The sequence below is a fragment of the Mirounga leonina genome, unplaced genomic scaffold, assembly GCF_011800145.1.
Source record: "Mirounga leonina isolate KUSES-001 unplaced genomic scaffold, KU_Mleo_1.0 Mir_418, whole genome shotgun sequence".
In the NCBI taxonomy this organism is placed as follows: Eukaryota; Metazoa; Chordata; class Mammalia; order Carnivora; family Phocidae; genus Mirounga; species Mirounga leonina.
This window is the reverse complement of record NW_023270739.1, coordinates 3802009-3822819: the sequence shown is the minus strand read 5'-3', so window position 1 is coordinate 3822819 and position 20811 is coordinate 3802009. Positions and strand designations below refer to the sequence as shown.

Sequence of the window (20811 nt, the reverse complement as noted above, 5' to 3'; positions counted from 1 at the left end):
CCCGGGAGCGGGAGGGTAGCCGAGGGTCCAAGGACAGATGGCTCAGTCTCCAGATCCTACGCAGGAGGGAGACTCAGATCAACAGATGAACAGACAGACAGACCAAGGCCCAGTGGGCGGCCTGTCCATCCCAACTCCCTTTCCCCAGGGCTGTGTATGTCCTGGTCTGCTTGCCTCTGCATCTCAGTGAGGTCCCCTCTCTGTCTGTCTCTCCCGTGTTTGGGTTCCCCCACCTGTCCATCACCCGTGTCTCTCAGATTGAGTCTCAGACACACACACAAGCCCCTTCTGCCTTCCTTGACACCTGCTGCCCCAGCAGAGAGCCTCAGCACGGGCATGGTGGGCCGTACCAGACCCCCAAGCGCTCAGGGCTGGGGGGCACAGAGGTAGAAGCTACTGTCCAGGGCACAGGGCAGAGGCTTGGGCACAGGAGTGGATCTTTAGCAGCTGCAAGGGGGACAGAAATCTTCCAGGCAGAGAGACTGGCAAGGGCAAAGGCAAAGAGAGGTAAGAGGGGAAGCTTACTCTGGGGACAGGCACGGCTACGGCCTTGGGGGGATGCTGGGAAGGCGGGGAGCCTGAGGCTGCAGACGTGCTGGGCCTCAAGCGTCAGGCTCCTGGGCAGTGGGGAGCCCCAGGAGCTACGAGTGCAGGGAGAGACTCTCTGAGCTATGCTTCAGAAGCGACCCTCACTCTGGCTGGGCGCCTGGGTGGCTCAGTTGGTTAAGCGACTGCCTTCGGCTCAGGTCATGATCCTGGAGTCCCGGGATCGAGCCCCGCATCGGGCTCCCTGCTCGGCAGGGAGTCTGCTTCTCCCTCTGACCCTCCTCCCTCTCCTGCTGTCTGTCTCTCATTCCCTCTCTCAAATAAATAAATAAAATCTTTAAAAAAAAAAAAAAGAAGCGACCCTCACTCTGGCTGCTGTGGAGTTGGAGACAGGACACCATGGTCCAGGGCAGGGAACCATCTAGAAGTTGTTTAGGAGGAAAAAGTGGTGCTGTGGAGTGAGGGGAGCAAGGCTGGGCCCCAGGTTTCTGGCTCAGGGGACCCTGAGGACTCACACAGACCCCTGCGTCAGCCGGCCTTGAGGAGCCCTGGCCCACTGCCTCTCCGGCCCCTGCCCACGGGCCAACAGCTCCCCGGCAGGAAGGTGTAGGCGTCGGGGCAGCTGCAAAGGAGAAGTGGGTCTGGGGAGGTGGGTGGGGGTGTGAGTGTGGGTGTGTGGTGAGGGGGTGGGGGGGCCAGGAGCCTGCAGAGCAGCGGGGGCAGAATCCCCACCCCCTCACTAGTGGTGCTGTTACTACCCGTCGCCCTGAGGACCTCAGAGCCCTTACATGGGACCGGGCACCTCATTTAACCCTCATTCCATTGGGCAGAGCAGACTGAGTCTTGTGGGAACCTGGAGCGAGGAACCTGTCCCTGGGAGAAGGTGGGCCAGTGGGGCCCATCTGGGGTCACTTACACAGGCCTTCGGGGGCACAAGTCAGAGGGGGAGTGTGACTGTTTACCCGGGGCCTCCTAGGTGCCGAACGGGGCACGCACGTGCCCAGGACAAAGCAGGCAACGGCGAGAGGCGTGTGCAGGTGCCTGAGCTGGGACAGACCTTCTCACTCGCAGAGGGAAGGCCTTGAATCGCGACTTCACAGTTAAGAGAAATTTCCCCGACAGACCAGCGGGATAAATGTTAAGTTAAATCCTCAGTGTATTCCTTATTTCGGTTCACATCTCTGAAGTCAAGATTACTAATTTCTTTATTCATGTTTTCTCCATCACTTTAAAAATATATATATTTATTTATTTGTCAGAGAGAGAGAGAGAGAGAGAACAAGCAGGCAGAGGGGCAGAGGCAGAGGGAGAAGCAGGCTTCCGGCTGAGCAGGGAGCCCACGTGGGACTCGATCCCAGGACCCTGAGATCATGACCTGAGCCGAAGGCAGACGCTTAACCGACTGAGCCACCCAGGCGCCCCATGATTTTAATTTTTTAAAGTAATCTCTGCACCCAATATGGGGCTTGAACTCACAACCAAGAGTTGTGAGTCTCACACTCCACCGACTGAGCCAACCAGGCGCCTGATACTTTTTATTTTAAATATTCTAATATCATCGCCTCAAAGGTCCTGAGTAGAAAAGGGACTTTGTTGCTGAGAAACCCATCTAACAGAATGTCTCTCAGTGTTCTCACGTTTTCGCTCACCGATGAATTGTTTTACAAAGATAATTAAGTTGCGGTCTGTCAGGGAAAAGGGAGTCTCCCATGATCTTTGTCCCTCAAATTCCCCTCAAAATACCCTCCCAATGGCTCTGACACAGGCAGTATTATGACGTCCGGTTGGTTTCCAGATGGCGAAGCAGGGGCTCTGAGGGGCAGAGGGATGACCCAGGGTGTCAGGGGGGCTGGACAGGGTCTGTACCCGGCCCGCTGTGAAGCATGGCCTGCACCCTTCATGCCTTGGGGACGGGGTGGGGGAAAGGAGGAAACTCTGCCACTTGGACAAGCTCGGTGTTACTTGGGGGCAGTCCCCGGGGGACAGAGGGGCCCAGCCCCCCAGGTTTAGATGTGAAAGTGCTCGGAGACCCACGGCGCACTCCTTACGTAAAAATTATTTTTACTTGTAATCTGTGAGTAATACCTGAACACATTCTCGCGAAAAAACCCTCAAATACAGAAGTCTGTGAGTAAGAAGGGGCATTTCCCTGCTATCCCCAGAGGGAGCCTGTTCTCCCTTTGGACTTTTTCATCCCATCCCGTTTTGTGCCTTTATTGTTTCTTTCTTTTAAAAAATTTTTTTCTTTAAAGATTTTATTTATTTATTTGACAGAGAGAGACAGAGACAGCGAGAGAGGGAACACAAGCAGGGGGAGTGGGAGAGGGAGAAGCAGGCCTCCCGGTGAGCAGGGAGCCCGACACGGGGCTCCATCCCAGGACCTTGGGATCGTGACCCCAGCGGAAGGCAGACGCTTAATGACTGAGCCACCCAGGCGCCCCCTGTTTTGTGCCTTTAAATTCTCAGTTAAGTGCCTGCAGAAAAGCAGGTTTTATGATTCATAAAAGGGGCTGCACAGTGTGAGCTGTTCCATGGGCTTCCCTGCCCTCCTCAGCCGGGCGGGCTCCCTCCTTGGTCTTTTGTATTTTGTCACAGGAATGGTCAGGGGCCTCAGAGTAGGGAGTCCCTTTGCCTTTCTCCTGTATGTAGCGCTGACACACAGGACACTGCTAGAAAGACCCTCTCCCTGGGGACAGTGGGAAGAATGTGGGGACAGTGGGATGCTGAGGGGCAGGAGAGGCAGAGGATCCATACAAAGTCCTTGTGAGGCTGGAGAGCCCCCAGCCCCTTTCTCCTTGACTCCAAGCTCTGCAAGGAGGCAGGCATGCCTTCCATGACGCAGTTCTAAAATCCTTGTCCAGGTTTTCACAGGCCCAGGCTGCCCAGCCTCAAGCCCTCCCCGCCCCCCCCACGCACATACACACGCACGTACACTCACACGCACAATGCGTGCATGTGCGCACGTGCACACAATCCAGCACACCTCAGGGCTGTGGCCCAGGGCAGCCCAGCAGTTCTCAGTATGGTCCTGGGATGGGGGGACACAGGCCCTCTGTGAGGTCAGAATGGAGAGCCCAGGCCCTTAGCATCTCAGCCACAGGGAGTAGAGTCCCTGCCTCCCCTGGGGCTAAGCCTGCAGGTGGAAGGTGGAAGGCTGTGAGGCTGGGGTGGGGAGGAGGGAGAGCGGGGAGCCTCCCCAGGGGCTGGGGGGACAAGGGCCGCGGGCTCTGGGGCTCCCTGCAGGCTTTTGGCCCTGTACGAATGATGCACAGTCCGACTCCGTGAGCAGACACCTCCCTTCATTCAGCAAATACTTACTGAGACTTACTCTGCACCAGGCACTGTTCTAGGTTCTGGGAAGAGGGCAGGGAGCCACAGAGACAAAATCCAAATGGGGAAACCGTATAGGTGAGGGGCTGAGCAGTGCGGGGGAGAAAAATTCAGGAGGGAAGGGTGTCAGGGAGGGCCCGGGAGTCAGGGCAGGCCTGGTGAGATTTCGGAACGGAGGGATGGAGGTGAGAGTGACCCCCCAGGATGTCTGGGGAGGAGCAGATGAGGCCCAGGGTCTGGGCACAGTAACCAGGAAAATGGCAGTGCCCAGTACCAACTGACCTCCTGCCCAGCCCTGTGCCCTGCATGAGCCCACACCCCTTGCCTCAACTCTGTGGGGGAAATGGCATCGGGATTCCCACTTTACAAAGAGGAAAGCAGGCTCAGGAGGATCAGGGACGAGCCAGGCAGCCCTGAGCTCTTCCACCACACACACATCGGTGGAGTACCCTCCTGGTCAGCAGGTGGAGGGGGAGGTCAGGTGCAGCCCTAGAAAGCCTGCAGCCGGGCGCCTGGGTGGCTCAGTTGGTTGAGCGACTGCCTTCGGCTCAGGTCATGATCCTGGAGTCCCGGGATCGAGTCCCGCATCGGGCTCCCTGCTCAGCGGGGGGTCTGCTTCTCCCTCTGACCCTCTTCCCTCTCGTGCTCTCTGTCTCTCATTCTCTCAAATAAATAAATAAAATCTTAAAAAAAAAAAAAAAAAAAAAAGAAAGCCTGCAGCCAAACACAGGATGACCAGGTGCGGGGAGCCCCCTGGCCTTGCAGGGCCATTATGCAGCCAGACCAGGCATCCACCCAGTGTTAGCTCCCAGGGGCCCCCAGATGCCTTTGGCTTTCCTCCTGATGTAAGAGGGTGGCCCCAGGGAAGGCTGCCTCCTGGCCTCCTGTCCAGGTCAGGGCACTGGGACTCCCCACCCTCTCTCCCTCCCAGAGTTGGTCCTCAGCAGCCCTCAGTCCAGAGGCCACACTCAGGTGGGACTCAGATGTGGGCAGGTCCTGACAACCCGCCACATTGTCCCCACTCTCCACCCCTCCACCCCTTAAGTCTCCAGGTGTCTATGAGAAGTCTTTCCACACTGATTGTCTGCTGTACCCTTATGGCCCCAGGGGAGACGGAGGGAAGGAGGGTAAGCCAGCAGGTGCCCTGTGGAGAGGGCCCCTTTCTGCTGGAGTCCCATCCAGTAGGACTGGCCCAGCACCAGCTGTGTGAGGGGAGGGGCAAGCTGGGGCAGGCCTTTATCTCAAGAACTCCCCAGCACTCCACCCTGCCCACCACCCCCCTGGGCACAAGCAGCCAGCCCTGTCCGGGCAGGGCATACACGGGGCACGCACAGTGTCAGACTCTTTGGTTTCTCTGAGACTTACGAGAACCTCAAGAGGCTGTGGGGACAGGAAGACAGGAAGTGAGCTGCCCCAGGTCACACTGCAGGTTGGTCACAGACCCCAAGTCAGTGAGACTCAAAGGCTGGGTCCTTTCCCACTGCATCACTTCCCCTCTGTGACCAGGTCGTCCTGTCGGAGCCCCAGCCTGAGGCTGCCCCTGCCTCGTTCACTGAGGGGTGAAGGAGACACAGCTGCCATGCTGCTGAGCCCCCTCCTCCCTGGGAAGGCTCTGCTTCCTTGGCCAGGGTGGGAAATAGCATTAGATTGGGGCCAGGACACACAGGCCCAGGCCATCTCCTATGAAGAACGTGAGCTCCCTGGGGTGCGCCCAAGGAACAAAGGAACCTGTGACTTGAACAAGCCTTGCCCCTCTGAGAGCCCCAGATACCTCATCCGCACGGCGGGGCCCAAACCCCTCTCTTTCCTCCGTGTACTCAGACAGCATGGACCCGGCAGCTCCCAGGTCCAATAGAAAAGCATCTCCTGCAGGAGCCTCAGGCCGCCCACCCATTCAGACTGGCAGCCCACTCTCTGTCACTGCCTCCAATGTGACCATCTTGTGACCAAGGCCAGCCTGAGAGTTCTGACATTTGCTTAAAGCTTTATGTTTAAAATAATGGCTTCTTGGGGCTCCTGAGTGGCTCAGTTGGTTAAGCGTCTGCCTTCAGCTCAGGTCATGATCTCGGGGTCCTGGGATCGAGCCCCGAGTCGGGCTCCCTGCGCAGCGGGGGCTCTGCTTCTCCCTCTGTCTCTCCCCCTGCTTATGCTCTCTCTGTCAAATAAATAAAATCTTTAAAAATAAATAAATAAAATAAAATAATGGCTTCTCCTTCTCAGTCCTGAGACCAGCTGGGGAGAAAGGCATTCATTAGCCTGATCTCATCCTACAGACAAGGAAACTGAGGCTCGTGGAGGATAAAGTGACCTGCCTAAGGTCATGAGATCCGTAAGAAGCCAAGCACAGCCTCTCCCAGCTCCCTCCACCCCACCACAGCACCAAGCACCCATTCCAGGCACCACTGGGGCATAAAGACTGGTCTTCCATTACTTCCCTTGATGGAACTGCCTCCCAGCGTCCCTGGCCTCCACCGTGCAGAGCAGCTGCTCTGCCTGGCCAGGGGCACAGGCCTGGGAGGGCTGCTGACTGCTGTTCAGCGCTGCTCAGCTGTGCTGTGAGGCAGACGCGGCCTCTCAGTTCCTGGGCCCCTGCCAAGCTCGCTGGAGTTGGCAGCCGCGACAGCACCGAGTCCCCCCGGCACTTGGAAGGCTCTCAGATCCTCGGCTGGAGTGTGATGCCACTTCTCTTGTTAAATGGCACCAGGTGGCAAAGAAAACATGGCACAGGGACCAGAGAGAGAGAGAGAAGTGTGCCCCGTGCCGGCTGGGGGGAGGCCAGGGGGTATAGAGGGACCCCGGGTCTCCAACAAAGTGCCGTGCCCAGCGGAGGCAGGCAGGCTGTGTCCAGGCTGCCTTGCTCTTCTGCTTGGATACCTGCTCCATCAGCTCCCAGAGACCTACCCTACTTGCACCCCTTCTCCACACTGCCCTGCAAAGCCCCACCCTCTCTGGCCCAGGCTACTGAGGAGCTGAGACAAGGCTGGTTCCTAGGGGGCACCGGGCCTCTGCCGATCTTGCCCATCCCCTCAGAGACCAACACACACTTCTACTTCTCACCTCGGCCTCTTCCTTCAACCCTGGACGCAGCAACCTCATCACGGGAGCTGGGCTCCCTTCCCCAGCGCCGAGGAGCCCCACGTCTGCAGTCATATTCTCCCTGGCTCGGGCAGTGCTCCCACCCTGCTCCTCGCCCTCTCCTCCCCCAGGCCTGCCCCTGTCCTGAGGCGCGGACCCCAGCACATGGGAGCGGCTCCTTGAGACTGCCCTTCCTGATGGCTGCTTTCTCAGTCAGGGCCTGCCCAGCAGAAGCACGAGAACATTTGTCCAACCATTAGGCATCTAAGAAAACTACTGGAGGGAAGAGCAGAGGGGGGTGTGGAGGCGGCCCCCCATTAGCTGTGTGACGTGGACCCACCTCTGGCCGCTGCAGTCCTGGCTCCTCGAGCGGAAGTAGGGAAACAGTATCAACCTCGCAGGTCCACCGGGACAGGGGTGGGGGTGGGGGTGGCACAGGAGCGGCTGGTGAGGAGACTAAAGCGTGCAGTGACCTGCTGCGTCGCGGACACGGGGGACCTCAACTGGAATCTTCGCAGCTGAGGTGCTCGGTGGGCCCCGTGGGGCGGCCTCCAACCAGCCAGGTGTCTGGCTGCCGGAACTTACTGAGCACTAGGGGTGCGGCGCTGGGCCAGGCTCGGGCAGGAGCCCCCGGAAAGGAGAAAGGCAGGCCCCGCCCTCATGAGTGTCAAGTGGCCCCACCTCATGGGGAGCATGGGCTCCGGCTGTGATGGCAAAGTCGAAGCGGAGGCCCCGCGGGGCCGGCCCTGCCCCGGGCACCAGGCAGGGCCCGGCCCTAGCGGGGTGGGGGGCAGCGTCATGGTCCAAGGGAGCCCAGGCCCGGCTCTCCTCCTGAGGTCCCGTCCACCAGCCCCCGTGTGCCCAGCTGGCTGACCGGATTCCTGGGCTCCAACCCTGGCACTTCTGCAAATCCTCATTAGACCCAGAGGAGACGGGGAGCCACAGTCACGGCGCAAGCCCTGGCCGCCAAGCCGGGAGCCAGCCCTCCAGACAGCCTCTCACATAATTCCCACAAACAGATCAATTCATAAACAGTGTAATTCCTGGGTTTGCACCAGCTTTTGAACCTAGCTCCGTGGGATTTCACATGAGTGACCGTTCACCGAGCGCTTAGCTGGTACCGGGCAAGGTCTTACTGCAAAGGATCATGGGATACACGGAATACAAGTGGAGGGAGAAATACAGCTGCGGGCTTGTCATTTCATTCAGTCCTTGCAATGCAGCAAGGACACTAGAACGATCTCCATTACACACCTGGGAAACTGAGGCTCTATGAGGCCACAGCAGGCTCTGTGAGGATGGCAAGGCTAGGATGTGGGGTCAGATTGGGTCGCAGAGTCCAAGCTCCCCTGCCCGACCCTAACTGTCCGGAGTCAGTGTCCTCATCTGCACAGTCAAGGTGGTGGAGGAGACCAGGGGTTTTCAAACTTATTTTTGAGCCACGGACGCTTTGTTCAAGCGAAGCCTGAGGTGGAGAGGGAGCCCGGCAGGTGGATGAAGAGCATGGCGGGGAGGGGGCTGCATTCCCACCAGCGGGGCTCCGAGTCTGGGCCGTGCGGGGAACCGACCGCTGACCCAGAGCCCGGCAGGCAACAGCGGAAGTCCCCCGCGCCAGGCACCGGGCCGTGGGGAGGGCCAGCTCGGGGGGCCGGCGGCTCTCACACGTCCTCCAGGGCGGGGTTCTCAGAGCTCCTCAGCAGGGACAGCAGGTTCAGGGCTGAGACACCAGGCACGTGGCCCGCGCAGATCTGCAGCATGCGCACCAGGCGCTGGGCCACCGTGGCTCGAAAGCCTTCCACCTGCAGAGGGAGAGCGGGGGACAGGGGTGAGGCGAATCCGGGCCAGAGCAGCTGCACAGGCTGCCAAAGGGGGGCCGGATTCGGACACCACTGCCCATCACGGCCAGGCCCCTGTCCGCAGCACTCCTCACCCAGCAGCTTCCAACTGCTCCGGCTTACGGCGCCTTCAGACGCCCTCCAGGGACACCACAGGCGACGGCCCCTCCTCCAGAGGAAACAAAGCTTAGCAAGCAGGGCTGGTGAAGTAGGCGAAGTGTCTAGTGGCCGCCCAGCTGGGATCTGAGCCAGAGCTAGTTCCAACCGACGTCCAGGAGGCAGAAGCTCCAAAGGCTCCTTACCTGGGAGCGAGGAAGACACTCCCAGGCGTGGAAAAGAGGAGTGGACCCAGAGTGGCCCTCATGGGGACAGGGAGGTGCCATCAACAGAGCTCCTTTATCAGGGCTTTCGAAGGCAGGGACCCAGAGGCGCCGTGGGGTGGGGTCAGGTAGGGCGAGCAACTCTGGCCCCGGGGCCTGGCGCCACGTCGGTGCCTGGTGAAGGACAAACGATGCTCGGTTGCCCTTCCCTGCCAACGGCCGCCTTAGGAGCGTCTCGTGCTCCCCTTGCTCCCCCTCTAACTGAGGAAGTGGGCCTCACCACCCGACCAGTCACCTTAACTATTCCAAATCCAGAGGTGGCTGTCATTCTCACCGAGTCTCCTCTCAGCAGACCCTGGTCTGCCACAGCACTCCCCCTCTCCAGAATGCTTCCCACCTGACCCCCGCCCCCGGGAGGCCATGCCCCCCCACCTCCTCCCACCTCACAGGCTGCTTGCTCCCTCCTGTCACACATCTAAGTTCTAAGTGCTGCCCCCGCCCACAGCCTTGGCCTTTGCAGGGCTTCTCCCCACACACTCCCTGGAGACCTCATCCAGTTCCGTGATCTAAAACCATCTCACTGCCTACGATGCCCAAATTACATCTTCAGACCCTCCCTCTGAACATCAGACGCACATATGCGGCTCCCTACCCGAGACACCCTGATCTTATTAGCATGTCCCCAGTGGAGTCCCTGAGGGTCCTCCCAACCCGTCCCCTCTGCAGTCGCCCCATCTCAGCCAAAGGCAGCTCCATCCTAACAGCGGCTCAGCTGAAAACTCCAGGGCCACCCTGAGTCTCCCTTCTCCCATGTCTCACATCCAGGCCACCTGCACAGTCGGTGGACTCCACCCTGGAAAAGCCTCAGTACTGCAGACGGTCCTGCCTCCCTCTTCTCTGAACACCATGGAGCCCAGGCCACTTCTAACTCTTCCAGAAACAGCCCCCCCCATTTCCCCATTTCTGCCCCCGCTTCCCTTCTACATACTCTCCTCCCAACAGCTGGAGGGATCCATTTAGACCCGCATCACATAAATAGAAAAGAAAAATAAATAAAGCCCAGGTCAGGCCACATCCCTCCCTGCCCCCGCACCCTCCCTGTGGCTCCCGGTTTACTCAGCCAAAAGCCACCGCCCTCACTGAGGCCCACAAGGCCCCCCTGCTCTGGCGACGCGGTGACTGGCGCATCCACCACTACTCTGCCCTGTGTTTGCTGCGCTCGGGCCCGAGGCCTCTCTGGGGGACCCTGGACACACCAGGCAGGCCCCACATGACAGGCCTTGGCGCTTGCTGTTCCTTCGGCCTCATGTGCTCCTTCCAGGGCCTGCCCTCCTCCCGTCTTCAGGTATTCCAAGGTCTCATTAACAGTCACTCCCATCAAGCCCGCTAAACTGTAACCGCTTTACCACCTGACCCACCACATCCTCACTTTCTAACACGTCGCACCCTCGACTTCTTTACTTTGTTCCCTCCACGACAACAGAGCTGGGATTTTTTTCTTCTTCTTCCATTCTTTTTTTTTTTTTTTTAAAGATTTTATTTATTTATTTGAGACAGAATGAGAGACAGAGAGCATGAGAGGGAGGAGGGTCAGAGGGAGAAGCAGACTCCCTGCCGAGCAGGGGGAGCCCGATGCGGGACTCGATCCCGGGACTCCAGGATCATGACCTGAGCCGAAGGCAGTCGCCCAACCAACTGAGCCACCCAGGCGCCCTCCCACTCTTTTGTTCTATGCTGCATCCCTAGTGCCTAAACAGTGCTTGGCACGCTGGACCTAAGAAGTCTTTGTTGCCGAAATCCTCTCCCTCTGAGTTCTGTGGCTTTGCCCCCCGAAATATACCTCCGAGCTGGCTGTTGCTGCTCGCACCTAGGCTCCCCGGCTGGCCTCCTGCAGCAGCCTCGACCCCCAAGCCTCGTCCCTGGCCGGGCCTCCTCCAATCCGGAGATGTGGCCCCAAACCCAAGTCTGAGCACATCAGGCTGCTCCCGTCACCTGCAGGAATGACTTCATCCCACCACCAGGCTTCTAGGACTCCACAAGTCCTTCTGCTGTGGCACGCCGCACCTGCTGGTCTAGCTCACCCAATTCCGAGGGGGCAGGCGCAATGCCTGGCTCATTTGTGTGCTCAGGGAATGGCACAGGGCCCTATCAGTGACGCTCGGAAATACAGTCACTGCGCCAATCCCCCAGCTTCTCGAATGTGTTTCTTCATGTGTAAAAGGGGGCTGAAAATTCCTGCCCCGCAAGGCTTTAAAATACAGCGAGGCTCAAACTCAGGTATGTGGAGTGTGCCCTGCAAAGGACAGCACAGGGACGAGGAGTGATGACTGTCCAAACGCCGGGTGCTTCGTCTGAGGGCAGGCCAGCTGCTGCCTGCAAACAGACAGGGGGCCACAGGCCTTTTCCTGGGCGCTCAGGCTCCCGACACCCCAGGACCTGGTGTGGTCTGCCACCTACCGGCCACAAGGAGGACTGCACCACACAGGGCCAAGTAGGGGGCACCGCAGCAGGAACCGCCGAAGTTTGAGGTACCTGAGCTGTGGAGCAAAGATTAGGATTCCCCTTTGGAGATAAGGAGATGAAGGCTGCATGTAGGGGAAGCGACTTGTTCAAAGCTACACAGTCAGCAGACTAGGAAGGGCAGGGGACAGCCGTTTGCAAACCCGCGGGCTCTGCCGCTAACTTACTAGCTGCGTGACTGAGCAAGCAGGTCTTGGGTTTCTGGGGTACGTGGTGAGAAAAGCCTGGACGGGAAGGCAATTCGGGCGTGCCCCAGGCCTCAGTGTCCTACCTGACATCAGAGTGCTGACTAAAATAGTCATCAAATACGAAAAACGAGTTCATGACAGAGTAGGGTGTGCATCTTTATTGATGCAGTGAATCAGGAGAGCTGCCCGTCCCCTTACGAGATGGAAACATCTGCCATTTCTGCTGGTAAAACAGCCCTAGCCCCTGCTAGTACTACCTACATCTCTTGCCTTTATTTATAATGCTAAATTTCACATAGAGTTTAGTGGGAAAGAAAGAAGTATTTTCCTCTTGTACAAGTTCACAGATCCCCCGAATTCTAGCCTCAGTCCAGAGGTGTCCACAGACCCATGACTAAGAACCCCAGGTCTGGGTGGTGATAACGGACAGGGTGCTGACTCAACTCTCTCTGCATGACATCACTTGGCCTTTGGGAACAGATGCAAGACCCAGAACAGAGCAGAAATGAACCTCAAACCCAATAAATAGACCCCAAAACTAACTGAGCAGGTCTGGTACGTGTGTGGGGCGGCCCAGGCCCTGGGAGCCCTCTGAAGACCACCCAGAGGAAGCAGCTGCTCGGCACTTTTAGCAAAAAGTCAGGATTCATACTGTAGAAAGAGAAGCTGCAGAGCAAAATGTATCAGCAAAATAGAAATCTGCTTTGCTGTGCTCATAATTAGGATCACCACTGAGAAACGCCAACAGAAGCGAGTTGGGGCAGAAACGACACCATACACATCCCTCCAACCCTCTACCCACCCACTCCCCCGCCATCCCTGCTGCCTGCCGGATGCCGTGCCCCAGGCTGGGACTGGACCAGGCCTGCAGTCCAGGGGCATAAGGGGGACAGTGGGCATTCTGACGGCTGGGGGACATGAGCGGCCCTGGTTAATGAAACAGACAATATGCCTGGTGTCACAGCACTTCCAGCCCAGCAGGAGAGTGCGATATTAACGAGGACCCACCCATACACACACAAGACTTAGTTATGAGAGAAAACAAAGCAAAAGAAAAAGCAAGGCTTGGGGCGCCTGGGTGGCTCAGTCGTTAAGCGTCTGCCTTCGGCTCAGGTCATGGTCCCAGGGTCCTGGGATCGAGCCCCGCATCGGGCTCCCCGCTCAGCGGGAAGCCTGCCTCTCCCTCCTCCACTCCCCCTGCCCGTGCTCCTCTCTCAATGTGTCTCTCTCTGTCAAATAAATAAATAAAATCTTAAAAAAAAAAAAAAAAGATTAAGAAAAAGCAAGGCACAAGCTCCAGCACCTGGCATCTAAGAGGTGCTTGGGCTGAACGCGTATCATCGCCCTGCTTTACATCTGTGCACCCCGACGCTTAGGGTGACTGCTGCACCCAAGGTACAGCCCGTGAGCAGACAAGCCAGGGTTCAAATCATGATCTTGCGTCTTCACATCAGGACCCCCTTGCTCGGGCACGCGACGACCCTCCGAGAAGCGTTCTCGACCCACCCATGGCGTGCTGACGGCCCTTTCCCTGTGCCCGCGCGATCCATGTCCTCACCTCCAGGTCACAGAAGAGCAGAGGGCTCCGGTAGGTGCGGGCCAGCCTCACGACGGTGTTCCAGTGAATACTGCAGTGACCCTCCCGCCCAGCTGTGGAGAAACCGTGAGGGCCACGGGCTGGAATGTCAGCCTTCGCAGCTGGGAGCCAGGAAACACTGGGAAAACTCATTCACTACCCGTCTCAGTTGCTTACTGGTCAGTGGGGTGACCCTCCTGTTCAACCTGCTTTTCATCAAATTAGAACATAGGGCGCCTGGGTGGCTCAGTCGTTAAGCGACTGCCTTCAGCTCAGGTCATGATCCTGGAGTCCCTGGATCGAGTCCCACATCGGGCTCCCTGCTCGGCAGGGAGTCTGCTTCGTCCTCTGACCCTCCCCCCTCTCATGTGTTCTCTCTCTCTCAAATAAATAAATAAAATCTTTAAAAAAAAAAAAAAATTAGAACATAAAGCTGGAAGGCCCCGGAGAGAGTGCTATATAAAAACACGAGTTTCCTCATCTCGTGTTGAGGATGGGGTGAGGATGGGAACGGCCCCCAGTACTATAGAGATTCAATTAATTAATCTATAGGAATGACCTGGCATTCCTTATTCATCAGTGCTTATTGAGAATAATCTGTGCCAGGCCCTCCCCCCTTCAGGAGTTCACGGTTCAGCTGGGTGGGGGCAGAGAGCTCAGACACACCACCCGTGTAGGAGGAAGGGTGGGGAGTCTATGGGATGGACTCCTCGGGCCCCGGACTGCAGGGCTGGTCAGGGAGGTGTCCCCCACGAGACGGGAAATAGGGGTTAGCTAGGCAAAGAGAAGAGCATTCAAGAGAAGCTGTAGGATATGATCATTAAGGGCCTGGACTCCGGAGGTATGAATATTGGCTCCACTTTTAGCGGTGGGCCTCGGGCAGGTTACTTAACCACACGGGTAGCTTCCTCAGCTACACAACCTAACAGTTTGTGCCTCAAAGGGTTGTGTGTAGTGAAGATGAAGTGATACAGAAACGAAGCACTTTTGGAACAATGTCTGGTATACAGTGAGTGCTCAGGAAAGGCGAGCTACTGTTATTTCTGCTGTTAAATACGACAAAGTCTCAGGAACGGCAGGACTTGTTCAGAGAACTATAAGCCGAACCAAAGAACGGGAGAGTGACAGGAGACAAGCCCAGACAGGAAGGTGGGAGGCCGAAATCGTGTCTCCACAGGAGTTGGGATTTTACTCTGAAAGCCACAGGGAGTCACCGGGTAACTCTCCGCAACTATCTCAGCAGAATGATCTGCTCAGATCTGCTTTCTGAGAGACGGCCAACAGGTCAGATCCTGAAGCTCACGTTCTTTCCGTCCCCCCGGGGTGGCCTCAGTGAGGAGTCTACACAGTGCCAGGCACACAGCAGCCGCGGCGGGGGCCAAGCAGGGATGCACTTACCGCCCGTGATGAGGAAGCCCACCTTCCCCAGGAAGAAGGTGGCGTCCACGTGGTGCAGCGACTCCTCCACGTTCCGGAGGCTGGTGCGAGAGGACAAACCAGAGGACAGACCTTACCACCGAGAAGGCAGAAGGCCTCCCTCATCCCAGAGAGGCCGGGGAAGGAGATGTAAGAGGAAACACCACGGGGTGCCCGGGTGGCTCAGAGGGTTAAGCGTCTGCCTTTGGCTCAGGTCATGATCCCAGGGTTTTGGGATCGAGTCCCGCATTGGGTTCCCTGCTCAGCGGGAAGCCTGCTTCTCCCTCTGCCTCTCTCTCTCTCTGACTCTCATGAATAAATAAATAAAACATTTAAAAAAGAGGAAACACCACTAGGGGAGTATTTTTGCTCTTTTCATTTTGTTCAAGGACTTTTAATTACAAAGTGACTCAGGCCAGTAGAACAATCCAACAGTAAATATGGACGCATTCAGTAAAAAGTAAGTCTCCCTCTCCAGCATCAACCTTCCGTCTCAATACCCTGGAGGTTACTGCTGCCCACCGTTTGGGGTATAATGCCATTTGCATATGCATATGAATTTCTCATATGCAAATACAGGCAGTGATATGTATAAGCATGTAGTTGCGTTTGGTTGGGTTCGACCTGTTACATTCTTTGGAATGATCACCTGGTATCACGATCTATTTTCTAAGTGATGGACACTTACACGGTCTCCAATTTTTCACCATTACAAAGAATGCCGCATGAACATTCTTTTCCTTGTATTCTCACACATGTGGGCAAATGTTTCTGTAGGAAAGATGCTAGATGCAGAATGGCTGGGTCACAATGTATGTCTTTCTAAAATGTACCTAGGTAGGGGCACCTGGGTGGCTCAGTGAGTTGAGCGTCTGACTCTTGACTCTTGGTTTCGGCTCAGGTCATGATCTCAGGGTCCTGAGATAGAGCCCCATGTTGGGGCTTGAGATTCTCCCTCTCCTTCTGCCTCTGCCCACCCCGACTTGTGCATGTGCACGCACGCTCTCTCTCTCTCTCTCTCTAAAAAAAAAAAAAGTACCTAGAGATCAAAAAATTGCTTTCCAATAAGGTGACAGTATTTATAGTCATATCAAGTATATGAAAACAGTCTTTTCCTCTAGGAAAAGGGCACTTTGACCTTCTGGGTCAAGGGTTTCATTCACTGGTGTCCAAGGAGTGATGAAATCTGTTGTCTCCTGGCCAAAACGCCAACTTGGTCAGATGAACCAAGCCAAGGTTTCAGCTGAACGAGCAAGGCCTGAGACAAATGGTAAGGACGGCTCTCTGCCCCTAAGTATGACTGTAGAGCAGAATCTCCCCAGAGACCAGTCAGCGTCCCTTTTGAACAGAGAGGTCTCACCCAAAGAGCAACAGATCTGCTGAGTTAGGACCTCTGGCAATCATGGCAGATCTCAGGCCTTTCTCTGCCCCACCATGGGCTCCAGTCACTGCCCCCCTGTTCCAGCTGGCTGGGCAGCAGGTTTGGATTTGATCCTGCTGCTGGGTGTGTCTGGTAGCTCTATGTCCCTGGTTCTAGGTGTTTCCACCAGCCTTCCCTTAACCCCCACATAACTGGGTGTCTGCCTTGGTTTCTGTGCTGGATGCTGCACCCTGCCTAACCTCAGTCAGCCATCCCCCAAGAGGGAAAGAGCAGACCTTCCTCCGTACTCCCCAGGTTGGCTGCAGTCCTGTCCCCCAGGGCAGCCAGCACCACAGGGAGGCCAGGCCGGGCCCCCAACATCACCACCACTCATTCTCCCCTGGCTAAAGCCCCACACTGCACTGGGCTCCTGAGCCTGGACTGGCCTTCACCATCCTGCACACACATTACGCTCCTCCTGCCTGTTACGTTAACCTTCTTCATCTGGAACCTTCTTCTGATTCCCATTTTTACCAGGCTAGCTCGACCTGGTCACCTCCAGCAGAAAGTCTACCCTGCCCCAAGTCCTGAGAGTCAGAGGTCTTGTTGGGGCTCTCATAGCCCAACATATTCTTCTTTTATAGTATGCCAGATACTGTACTCGTCTGTTCAGGACTCTAGCTTCCTCTCCCAGTGGGTTGGGAACACCTTGGGGACAGGGGTCTGGGCCTGCCATCAGGGATACAGAGAAGGCTGCAGAAAGCTTTAGATAATTGACTGATGCCACTGCTGGAGTTAATTAGTGTCTTTATTTTTTATTTTTTTTAATTTATTTATTTGAGAGAGACAGCAAGCACATAGCGGGGAGGAACAGAGGGAGAAGGGGAGAGAATCTCAAGCAGACTCCGTGCTGAGTGTGGAGCTTGACGTGGAGCTCAATCCCAGAACCCTGAGATCATGACCTGAGCTGAAATCAAGTCTGACGCTTTAACCAACTGAGCCACCCAGGTGCCCCTTTATCAGTGTCTTTAAAATATCATGCACTTGCGGGGCGCCTGGGTGGCTCAGTCGTTAAGTGTCTGCCTTTGGCTCAGGTCATGATCCCAGGGTCCTGGGATCGAGCCCCACATCAGGCTCCCTGCTCAGCTGGAAGCCTGCTTGTCCCTCTCCCACTCCCCCTGCTTGTGTTCCTTCTTTCACTGTGTCCCTCTCTGTCAAATAAATAAATAAAATCTTTAAAAAAAACTATCATGCGCTTGCCCCATCCTCACCCTCTGTGCTAACCCCAGGCAGCCTCTCCCTGTGTCCTCTCCTTCCATCACAAGTGAGGTCACCATCCCCGTGCACCCCTAAGCCAGGTCTAGCTGAGCCCTGACAGCCCCTAATCTCTGGCTCTCACCTGTACTTGCTGTGAAGGTTGACCACGAACACGATCAGGTCAATTCGGGGCCGATTCACATTGGAGGGCAGGGGGAGGGACCTTGCCAGGTGGCTGAAAAATGAGAAATTGCAGGATAAAGATATACATACCCACATTACAGTGAACTTTCACATGCTGCCCTCCATGGGGTATGAGGCTGTCAAGGGCTCCTCGCCTATTCCCCGGAGGCTCTTGTGGGCTAGACTCCTCAGGTGAGCATAGGGACAGGGCAGAGCTGGTCCTATCTAGACTGACTCCTTCTGCCAGAAAGGAGCTCCGTTTGGGAACCACCTTGGCAAGAGGGAGTTCGGGATATAAGGTGGCATGGGGCTAGCCAGCTACACTGCATGCTGGGAGGGAGATCAGGCTCAGAAGAAGGGTGTTAGACTGTGAAGATTAGGGGTTAAGGCTGAACCCCTTTGGAGGGTGATGGAAGTAGGCTCAAATCTCAGGTCTGCCAATTATCAGCTATGTGACCTTGGGTAAGTCACCCTCATCACTCCTGTCTGAACTTGTTCCCTCATCAGAGTCTTTCAAATGCTGTAACGGGGTTTATTCTCGTAGTGAGGGGTATTTCTGATTCCCATGGAGGAACACCCTGTAGACTGGGATCCTTCTCCTTCAACATGAGCCTCTGGAGCTTATCTATCAGGGAGAATGACACCCACATATATCCAGTCACCTGATTCCCACCAGCAGCTGTTTCTACTCTCCATCAGGTAGAAAAAGAAAAACAGAATACTACTTCTTTAGTCAACTTTTCTTGACTAAAAAGTATCTGGGGGGTATCTGAACACTCCTCTGTGCCAAGCACTGCTCAAACCACCGGGGATTCAGTAGTGAAAAAGGTCAAAGTCCCTGACCTCAAGGGGCTGACCTGGGGGTCCATGGGGGTGGCAGACCGGAAACAAGTAAACAGGTGAACAGGACATTTCCTGTGGTGACAAGTGCTGCAGGAAAACAGAAGTGTGTGACAGACAGTGATGGAGGATCCCTTATCTGGGGACGGATCACGCCTCGCGGGCCTGGCCCCACCTGCGCCCGCCTCTCTGGCAGCTCTTCCGCTCGCCCTCCTGGGCAGCCCACAGTTCAGGCCACCGCAGAGCGATCGGACACTCCCAGCCTCGGCTACTTACACCTTCAGCTCCGAGGCGCAGTCCTCCTTGAGCATCGAGTCGGCCAGCTGCTGCAGAAGAGCATCTTCCGTGCCCACCAGCTGCCCAGGGAGAGAAGGCGGCCTGCTGATGTCTGGGCACAGCAGTCCCGCCGGAGGGCCTGGGGATCAGGCCACAGACCGAACAGCGCGCGACTCCCAGGACTCCCGCTCGCGCGCGCAGGGCGCCCTTTACCGAGAGAGGGCTCCGCCAGGCACGGGTTGAGGGCCCAGCCTGCAGCCGCTCCGGTCCTGTCCGCACAGCACTTCTAACCTCCCGGTACACTCCCTCGGGCGGCCGGACCAGCGACCCCGGGAAGCACATTACCGGCCCCGCGCTGAACTCAGCCTCCCGGGACCCAGCCCAGTCTCCCCGCCCAGCAGCCCCACCAATCACAAGCGGGGAAAGAGCCCGCCGCGCACCTATTGGTGGGGGCGTCCTTCAGCCTCAGAGGGAGGCTACTTCGATTGGTTCAGAGTGTGGCTCTCCCGCCCACCACACCCCGGCCTGAAAAGCGCGCTCCAGAACCTGAGAGAGCGCAGAGGAGCGGGCAGCGGAGGCGCAGCCAAGGAAGGAAGGCGATCGGGGAAAGCGGAGCAGCTGACGCCTACCAAGATGGTGGCCGTGTTCAGGCCAGGCTGCTTGTCCAGCGGCCGCAACACCGACATCCCAGCCACTAGCAGAACGGCCACTCCTGCAGCGCGCGCAGATCTTTCAAACCGCGCAGAGGCCCGCCCTTAAGTGAGCGTGCGAGGGCCACGTGACCATAATCTGGGCGGGGCTTCGCGGGACGGGGTGGAGCCCTCTTAAAGGAACCCTACCTCCTTTTTTGAGGGGAGTTCCAGCTCTGGCCCCAGGCTCTTTTTTTTTTTTTTTTTTTAAAGAAAGACACAGCGAGAGCGGGAACACAAGCAGGGGGAGTGGGAGAGGGAGAAGCAGGCTCCGATGCGGAGCTTCATGCGCGGCTCGATCACAGGACCATGAGATCATGACCTGAGCCCAAGGCAGACGCTTAACTACGGAGCCACCCAGAGTCATCCTTTTTAAAACAGAACAAAAAATAAATAAATAAAACAGAACCTGATCAAACCCCACCGACAGTTCCCACCCCATTCAGAGTGCATTGCAAATGCCTTACATGGACTTTGTGGCTCTATGCGTTCTGATCCCTGACAATCTCCCCAACCTCATCTTCTTCTGCTCTTCTCTCTCTTACACTCTTCTGGTCACACGGCCACTAGGCTGTTCTTCAGATATTCCAAGTATCCTCCTACTTCCTGCCTTGTCCCTATGGTACCCTGTAGCTGAAAATCTCTTCTCCCAAATAGTCACTTGGCTTGTTTTCTCACTTTGTCCACGTTTCTGCTTCAGCGCCACCTTATCAGGGGGTCCTTTCTTTTTTTAGAAAAAAAATTTTATTTTTAAAATTTTATCTATTAATTTTATTTTTTATTAAAAATTTTTTAAAATGTTTATTAATTTTTATTTTTAAAAATTTTATTTATTTATTTATTTATTTATTTATTTATTTATTTATTTATTATTTGACAAAGAGAGACACAGCGAGAGAGGGAACACAAGCAGGGGGAGCGGGAGAGGGAGAAGCAGGCCTCCCACGAGCAGGGAGCCAGATGTGGGACTCCATCCCAGGACCTGGGATCATGACCTGAGCCGAAGGCAGACGCTTAACGATTGTGCCACCCAGGTGCCCCTAATTTTTTTTTATTTTTAAGATTTTACTATTTTAGAGAGAGAGAGCATGAGCAGGGGGAGGGGCAGAGGGAGAAGAAGACTCTCTCAGCTGAGCCTGACATGGGGCTCAATCCCAGGGTCCTGAGATCATGACCTGAGCTGAAGGCAGATGCTTAACCGACTGAGCCACCCAGGCGCCCCTAATTTTTATTTTTTAATTAAAAAAATTCTTAGAGAGGCCTTAAGAATTCTTAACAATCCTATCTAAAACAGCAAGTCTTGGGGAGCCTGGCTGGCTCAGCTGGTTGAGCATGCCACTCTTGAACTTGGGATTGTGAGTTCAAGCCCCACCTTGGGGGTAGAGTATACTTAAAAATAA

General features: G+C 56.0%; 1 protein-coding gene across 6 annotated transcripts; it reads right to left on the bottom strand.

Moving 5' to 3' along the window:
• Position 1: 1 nt before the first annotated feature.
• On the bottom strand, positions 2 to 19966 carry CENPM (centromere protein M). 6 transcript variants are annotated; one of them, XM_034987389.1, is made up of 6 exons: positions 19879 to 19966; positions 18723 to 18802; positions 17566 to 17658; positions 14789 to 14868; positions 13373 to 13464; positions 7972 to 8750 (listed from the first exon to the last, which is right to left on the bottom strand). In XM_034987389.1, the coding sequence occupies exons 2-6, from the start codon at positions 18755 to 18757 to the stop codon at positions 8610 to 8612; spliced, it is 441 nt and encodes a 146-aa protein (XP_034843280.1). In that variant the 5' UTR covers positions 18758 to 18802; positions 19879 to 19966; the 3' UTR covers positions 7972 to 8609. The 6 variants fall into 6 exon arrangements, with proteins under 6 accessions (XP_034843282.1, XP_034843280.1, XP_034843278.1 ...); XM_034987387.1 differs by lacking the exon at positions 19879 to 19966 and adding an exon at positions 19352 to 19431; XM_034987386.1 differs by lacking the exon at positions 19879 to 19966 and adding an exon at positions 18936 to 19095.
• Positions 19967 to 20811: the final 845 nt, after the last annotated feature.

Bases quoted from the DNA above. Each gene is read 5' to 3' on its own strand.
- CENPM (XM_034987386.1), bottom strand. From the start codon at position 19,064: ATGTGCTTCCCGGGGTCGCTGGTCCGGCCGCCCGAGGGAGTGTACCGG. The intron at 18,803-18,935 runs GTAAAGGGCGCC...CTCCCTGGGCAG, and splicing joins CCTGGCGGAGCCCTCTCTCG to CTGGTGGGCACGGAAGATGC. The intron at 17,659-18,722 runs GTAAGTAGCCGA...CTCATTTTTCAG, and splicing joins TGCGCCTCGGAGCTGAAGGT to CCACCTGGCAAGGTCCCTCC.